Here is a 7,762-nt window from a genome sequence, read left to right on the forward strand (position 1 = left end):
ACATAACAGTTACAATAAGGTAGGTTTACTATTTTCAAGGAATTATTTCGTTACTTTTTAGTGTACTGTTTTTTTGGGAATATTTTGTTTTTGGTGTATTTTGTTTTGTTTTTAGTGTATTTTTCTGATGGACCTATCGACCCACCGATCGATCGGACCCAACGAGAAACACCCCTTATAAAACCGTTATACTTTGTTAATCCCTCTGTGTAAGCATACGTGCTTATTTGTCTATCAGAATTCTCGGTAATTGTCAAGAAATTTAATGAATAAAAATAATAAAAGTAGTGGGCACGTAAACGTTTGTAATTATAGCTACAAATCTGATGAGCAAGTGGAACGAAACAGCAAGGCGTAACGGTCTAGACATTTAATTACATCGGCAACTTTGTACTCATACACCTCGACGACATATGTAACTGGCCAGTAAAGCGAAGCTAGTGCACGTATCAGTACCATGGAAGTGTACCTTAAAGGAATTGCTTTATTTTTATTAACTCGATTTATTAATGGAGATCAGTGGTACGCTGCGAGTATAACACAGAAGACAAAATCCAATCAAGAATCAATTTACGCATTCAAAACTACAAATGACGATAACTATACTAAAAATAACTGGCACACAAAAAAAAGATCTGAGTCAACCCTAGCAGCAACAAACGAAACAATAACTTCAATTGCATTTGAGAAACTTTTGTATGACTCGCCTACAAATAAGGAATCAGCTTTTACGTTACCCAATTCAGATAATTGTAACGAAACAAATGGCCTGGAATACAAAAACTTGACAAATATTAGTCTACCTAAACGAGGGATTGCAAAAAAACGTTCAACATTAGACACACGAATTAGACCTAGGTTTCTAGAATTATTTAAAGTTGTTCAATTTGAGCATGTGGTATGTACGGCTACTAATGGTTTAGAAGGTCGGTGTCTCCATGAGTACGAATGTCAAAGTGCTGGCGGCTCTCCAATGGGTGCTTGCGCTGATGGGTACGGAACATGTTGCGTCAGTTAGTACAACTTACGTTTTTATTTATCTGAATATTATAAGGATTAGTATTTTTAAATAGAATTAAATAACTTAAAAATCACTGGGCCAATAAAAAAAAAATCTTTCACCAATTATCGTAGGTTATCAGTGAGTAACATAGGTCTGGTGTACTATTTTATACATCTTTTATACTATTTTTTTTAATTCCACGCGGACATAGTTTCGAGCAACAGCTAGTCTACTATAAAGCCACATTAGTTCTGGCTTCTGCAAATTTCTTCGCTCATTGTTTAAAAAGGTAAATACAATAGAAAATGAACGATATGTTCTTTACAGAATGGCGTCCGAAACTGTAGATCCCGGTAAAAATATTGGTATTAAATGAACTTATCGTTTTCAGTTGTTTTCTCATGTTATGGTGAAACGTCGGCGGCTGTAAGTTGGCTCACTAATCCTGTTTTTCCTTCACCGAGTATCGATCGTCTGGCCTGCGTTCTAACATTGAATAAAATTTCAAATGATATCAAACAAATACGCTTAGATTTCGCCAAATTCGAGGTATTTGTTTTTTTATTTCATAACAATGTAAGTAAATAATAATTGGTACCATAACTAATTGTTATTTTACTAAATAATCTTAATTATAACTAATATTATAAAGAGGAAAGATTTGTATTTTTGTTTGTATTGGTATAACTCAAAAATACTTGGCCCATAATAATTTATCTGTGAGTAACAGATGCTTTTTTTTTGTTATTTTTGAATTTTACGCGGACGAAGTCGCGAGCAACAGTTAGTCTACAATAAAATTTTATTCATGCAATGCATTAAAATAGCTTTCCTGTTTTAATTTTTTCTAAAAAACATACGAAACTTTTACAGTCATAGATTTCCTATCTCTTGGTAAGCATCATTCCAATCCAAGACAAATTCATGAAAAAGCATTCGATTTATTAATTACCTTATATCCCATAGCTCATGCCGCCTACTTCAGGTTCTTGTGACCAGGACCAGTTTGTGGTTTCAGGACAGAATACCAACCATGTTATACCAATTATCTGCGGAATTAACACGGGCCAACACGGTAATACAATTCAATTTAATTATACCAAATTTCCCTTTAGTTTTAATAATTTGTGTATCAAAATCGAAAAAAAAAACATTTACCGGTCACAGGTGATGAATCTATCGAACTCATGATTTACAAGAATCATCGTTTGCCGCGGCTATTTCCCAGAATAACATTGTATTGCCATCTCTCTCAATCTCTATGACATATCTGAGATAGCAATATTTATTTTTCGCTTGGATGCTACGGCCAGTGGATTTTAACAGCCAGTAAACTTACCATTTCTGAATACTTAGTTCATAAAAAAATAATGAATACATAATATTATGCATGTTATTTAAATACTTTGTGCTTACAATGTTTAGATAAAGTTATATTACAAGTTACGAAGTGTTAAATTAGTAATTACACGCTACTTAATTTGCAATTTAAATAATTTTACGTTTTTGCAAATTTATCTTGATAATATGTAATTATTTAAAGTCAAGTGAAAATAGTTATTATTTTTAGATTATAAACAGTGATTTTATATATTCACATTTCAGTATACATAGAAGTTGGTAATACGGAAGGACCTATACGTTTGACAATTCAGACAGTAGCAGCAGAAAGTCGATTATTTGCAATTAAGGTGCGTATCGCGTAATTATTTTCCAAAAATATAGCACCTGATACAACGTTTATCCAAAGGACTTGCGTCCCTTTTTTACCATACTTTAGGGGAGGGTTTTAAATGTTTATGGCGCCCCTTTCGGTCCAACGCCTTGGGCATTAGCCCAACTGCGCTCTACCCTAATCTTTACTGAGAACTGATTCATGATTACCGCAATTTCATGGTTTACTAATTGTAAAATAACATTTTAAATTCATTTTTTTAAGGCAACTCAACTAAAAAGGTCCGACATTTTAGCCGCGCCGGCTGGATGTCTACAATACTTCAATCAGCCGCATGGCTACATAGAATCATTCAATTATAGTAACATACTGGACATCACCAGCGTATCTTATCCCAGTTATTTGGTGAGTTATTCTTGATTTATTTACACCACAAATGCCGTTTTAGGAATCTAGAAATACGGAAATACTTATCTTATTTAACGATAACATATGATATAACTATAAACCTCATGATGAGTATAAAATAACCATTATGTTTACTTTAAGAACAATTTGAATTACGCAATTTGCATCAAGCGAGAGAAGTCGTCATGTAGCGTCACGTACACGAATGAAGATCCTATGCAAATAGTTAATTATGACAATGGTGAGTATAACCAATGTTTAAACACAGATATCTAATGTCGACAAGCATACGCATGTTATTTATCAATATACTTCATAATAAATACATAGCCTTTATTTCATTTGTGGATCCAAGTTCCAATAAAATAAATAAAAGTTTACAAAACTACAGTTTTACATTTAAAATAGAAAATTGAAAGTTAAATAACGTTAAGAAATTATAAGTTACAGTTTACTCTTCTAATATTCGTTTTTTGCTTAATTTCTGCAGATCTGTTTGAATTTCGGCAAAGGTCTCCTCCAACCTTATCCACTCATGCCTTTATCGCGCTATGATCAACGTCGCTCCTGCCACACGATTAATGTCGTCATCCTATGTTTTTAGCGGTCTACCTCTTTGTCTTTTTCCGTCCCTGGAATACCACCGAGTCAGGATTTTACTCAATTTGTATGGTCCTTTTACTGTGTGTCTTGCCCATCGCCATTTGCCGAGGAGGATATTCCCCAAGGACAGGATCATACTTCATACTATAATAAATGGGAGTTTAGATGGATGGATTTGTGACAAGACACTCGAAAACGGCTAAACGGATCAGTATAAAAGTGACAGAGTTAGATTAATTGTTTGAAATCACAAAATTAAGGGTACAAATAGGAAAAGAAGTCCGCCATACACTTTCAGTTTAACTGAACAATCTAACTGTACATTTAAATCGTATGTTGTAGGCAAATCAAACGACTGTACAGTTTAACTGATAGTTAAAACTGAAGGTGTATAACGGGCTTTGTAAAACCGATTTTGAAGATTCTGTAATTTTTCGAAGAGTTAGATTTTATATCAATTTTACTAAACAGATGGTCTTCCATTAATTCCACCACGTCAGGCCGGTGTCGAGATATTTAACTGTCCGAGCGACTGGCTGCTAATATCCGCTGTGAGGCTCTGTGGGGAGCGCCTAAATGATGGATCTGTTATACAAGATTTTTATTTAGACGCACCAATCACAGGTAAAATGCCCGACCACTCGTGTTTGCACGCTTAAAATTGTTCCATTTAATCTTTTGTAGAAATTATTTCACAAATGTTATCTATCTATCTCTAGCTATCCCATGGGATGCATGTTTTACGTAGTTAGCATACTATTTCGGAGTGTTCTCTATTGGAAGCAGGCTGTACCTAACACTTTGTTAATACAAATTGTTTCAATATTTCGCGAGGCATTAATTTTTCGCCTCGTGTTTTTAATAAGTAAACTAGCACTTGACATATGATCCTAGATAATAGGTGGTGATGTGCTCGAAATTGAAAGAAATATATTTACATACATTTTATTTAATTCCGTATGTATACTAGTTTTCGGAAGAAATACTTCGAGAGATAATAATATTGCAAGCAACGCTGGTTAACATTGGTTATCTTTTCAGATATTAGTGCAGGACCTATAGTGGTTTGGTTTAGATCTGACGAAGCCTTTGTAGGACGAGGTTTCAAGGTCCATTATCAGCAGAGTTCTTGTGCAATGTCAAAGAAATAAAAAAAATAGAAATTTTTTGTGTTGTTTTCATTACATAACTTATGTTTTATCTATGTTTTACGTTGTATAATGTAAGGTTATAAAAAAATATATATTCGTGCTGATCGGAAATCGTAATATATACGTAAATATTTAGGATTTGATTATCGTATCAATATAGCAAAATAGAAAGTTTATTTTGTATGACAATATTTCGAAAAAAAAATCTACAAGTCTTTCTAAAATCTATGGAGATAATTGTTCGGGTTGTAATGTTCTAAATATTGTAAAGAGGAGACATTTGTATTTTATGGATTTTTGTATGTATTTAAATAACTCAAAAACTAATGGGCCACTTTCAATAATTCTTTAACCATTAAAAAGCTATGTTATCTGTAACATGGGTTATGCTTTACAATTTTTTAATTTCACGCGGACGAAGTCGCGAGCAACAGCAAGTAATTTATAAAGATTATACAATGGTACAAGGTATGGTACATTATTAACATGAAGTAATTCAATACAAGGAAATACATCAATGAGTAACATTTGGTTTCAATAATAAATAACAAATTAAGATTAAAGGAACACAAATTTATTATACACTGAAAACAATTATTGCACAGCCTTCTTTTCCGTTTTAATTCGCTCTATGAGGCCATCCCTGACTATTTTATGGAAAGAAAGAATTATTGGCACAGTAACAGCCCTTAAGAAACCTGTTGTTAAAATTTGCATTAAGACCTGTCCAAAACTGTCTATAGAACTACAATATAGAGTTGCCAGTAACTGTCCACTGATACCAAACACAGAGTATGTCTTTCCATTCTGAAAAAAAAAAACACATATATAGTAATAAAATATTACTGACCCTTTAGATTTTGTTATGAGCATTATGCAGTTGATTAACAAAACTGACTCATACCAAAGCATCTTCTAGCATTTTCTTTCCAACTGATTGAGGCGACTGCAATCCCCCAGACCCTGAGATTAACTTGGTTTCTTTTGGCTTAGTAAGTTCTTCTGCTTTAAAACCAGGGGTATCAGTATCTGGTGGAAATGCCAGCATCAACCTAACGTCAGTGCCAACTAACTCCATTAAAACTGATTCGGCTAGACCTCGGACAGCCCATTTTGCAGCACTATAAGCACTGTAACCATATATACCTGAAATAATATCAGATAAACATATTATAAGATAAACATGAATCATACTATGAATATCTTTAAATTCCACTCAAAATAAGTAAGTAATAAAATATAAAATAACATTTTAAGACAATAAAACTGGTTTACAAAACAAGTTATATTTTAATGTTGAGAGCCGGAAAATATTAACATATTCACTGCAGTTTTTCTTGTTCATGAAGATATAAATAAAAATAAAACATCATTTACTTGGAACTAGCTAAAAAACTGATTCATTATTCCATGTATTGTTCCAGACAATGTTCCACATCTATAGCAAACTTTCATCCAAATCCATGCAACATTCCTGATATTACATAGTAACAAATATCCATCCATCTAACCAGATTTTCGTATTTATTGCACTAAGAATAGTTTTTTTTGTTCTCAATAATAATCACTTACCCAACAATGCTGCCTCTGATGATACAAAAACAACAACTCCTTCATTTCTTTTTTTCATGCCTTTCAACACATATCTGGTGGGATATGCAGTACCGAAATAATTCAAATCAATCATTTGTTTTATATCTTCGATTTTCATAGTTTCAAATTGCCCACAAATGCACATACCAGCACAGTTGATGAGCATAAATATTGGACTGATATCAACTTCCAGAGATAATAAACATTTTTCTATAGACGAATAATCTGATGTAATATCCAAGGCAGCATACTGAATTTTTTGTTCATTATTGGACTTACATTTTGAAATATCATTAACGGCACTTTCAAGCTTGGTGAGATCACGCCCGATAATTGTTACGTGAGCTCCTAATTTAGCTGCCTCCTCAGCTACTGCTTTCCCAATTCCACTGGAACCCCCAGTAATTACAACATGCTTAAATCTTAAATTTTTATACACCTTTTTCTTATCTAACCCAAAGTGTAAGGTTACCAATAAAGCGCTTATCAGGACTAAAATTAAAGAAGTTACTATAACGAAAACCATCGTGGTAAGACTTTAGTTTTAAACACTAATCTTACTAACTAAACCTATTTCCTTGTTTTTACAATAAACACATAAAAAAATAACTTTAATCGAATTTAAGTTTGAGTCTAATCTATTTGGCGCTAGACGTCAAAGTCAACTAAACCGTTATCAAAAGACACAAACCGTTTTGATATGACGTTAAAGCATGTTTCACACTTGGCCAGTACAGTTACAGTCAGTTATGTGGGCGTAGCACGTAATGACTGGACTGTATATCAATTGGCACAGCGTTTACGCTAACTGGTATCAGTGAGCATATCAGTCTGATGTTTGGCGGAACATTCCACTTTTTTGTACGGACCAGCCATTTCGTCCGTCGCAACTGGCGTAGTGTGACCGTGCTGTCCTAAGTGCAAAGTCGTGGTGTGCGCTGGTTTAATTATAATAGAAAAAAACCACAAGTTGCTTTTTTAATGCAATTATGATTTAGACTATGAATCTGTAATTTTATTTGTCAAAGTTTTTATTCGAAAAATTTCGTTAAAACCGTAATGACTGCCGGAATTAAAAAAAAGAAATATTCTGATGCAGGAAAGCATATGTGATAATTTGATAGTATAGTAATTTAACATGGGGTTTTGGGTTTATAAAATTAGTGTTTAAAATTAAAAAAAACCCAATCGTTAACTAGAACCCATTGCCACTGTAGTCTTGATGACTCCAAGGTTGTCTTTGTTGGACGGTTACTTTCCCCCGTCCGGGGCTCTGGAGGTGTGGGGCTATTGAAACACTTTCTTCTAGTTAATCATCATTATATTTAA

General features: G+C 33.4%; 2 protein-coding genes across 2 annotated transcripts; one reads left to right on the top strand and one right to left on the bottom strand.

Annotated features, from left to right (window-relative positions):
• The first annotated feature begins 457 nt into the window (after positions 1-457).
• On the top strand, positions 458-4,855 carry LOC106102986. The gene is made up of 8 exons (XM_013282613.1): positions 458-1,013; positions 1,395-1,552; positions 1,970-2,078; positions 2,609-2,694; positions 2,943-3,083; positions 3,228-3,327; positions 4,161-4,313; positions 4,731-4,855. The coding sequence occupies exons 1-8, from the start codon at positions 458-460 to the stop codon at positions 4,838-4,840; spliced, it is 1,413 nt and encodes a 470-aa protein (XP_013138067.1). The 3' UTR covers positions 4,841-4,855.
• A 537-nt stretch (positions 4,856-5,392) lies between these two features.
• Positions 5,393-7,306, bottom strand: LOC106103002 (3-ketodihydrosphingosine reductase). Its single transcript, XM_013282630.1, has 3 exons — positions 6,413-7,306; positions 5,745-5,986; positions 5,393-5,647 (listed from the first exon to the last, which is right to left on the bottom strand). Exons 1-3 carry the CDS (start codon positions 6,957-6,959, stop codon positions 5,435-5,437), a joined length of 1,002 nt encoding a protein of 333 aa, XP_013138084.1. The 5' UTR covers positions 6,960-7,306; the 3' UTR covers positions 5,393-5,434.
• Positions 7,307-7,762: the final 456 nt, after the last annotated feature.

The sequence above is a fragment of the Papilio polytes genome, unplaced genomic scaffold, assembly GCF_000836215.1.
Source record: "Papilio polytes unplaced genomic scaffold, Ppol_1.0 DF823879.1, whole genome shotgun sequence".
Classification (NCBI taxonomy): Eukaryota; Metazoa; Arthropoda; class Insecta; order Lepidoptera; family Papilionidae; genus Papilio; species Papilio polytes.

What these genes read in the sequence shown, in the direction of transcription:
- LOC106103002 (XM_013282630.1), bottom strand. Translation starts at nt 6,959, where the DNA reads ATGGTTTTCGTTATAGTAACTTCTTTAATTTTAGTCCTGATAAGCGCT. An exon ending in ATCAGAGGCAGCATTGTTGG is followed by an intron (nt 5,987 to 6,412) that starts GTAAGTGATTAT and finishes ATATTATTTCAG; the next exon opens with GTATATATGGTTACAGTGCT. An exon ending in AAATGCTAGAAGATGCTTTG is followed by an intron (nt 5,648 to 5,744) that starts GTATGAGTCAGT and finishes TTTTTTTTTCAG; the next exon opens with AATGGAAAGACATACTCTGT.
- LOC106102986 (XM_013282613.1), top strand. Translation starts at nt 458, where the DNA reads ATGGAAGTGTACCTTAAAGGAATTGCTTTATTTTTATTAACTCGATTT. An exon ending in AATTAACACGGGCCAACACG is followed by an intron (nt 2,079 to 2,608) that starts GTAATACAATTC and finishes TTCACATTTCAG; the next exon opens with TATACATAGAAGTTGGTAAT. An exon ending in AATAGTTAATTATGACAATG is followed by an intron (nt 3,328 to 4,160) that starts GTGAGTATAACC and finishes TTTACTAAACAG; the next exon opens with ATGGTCTTCCATTAATTCCA.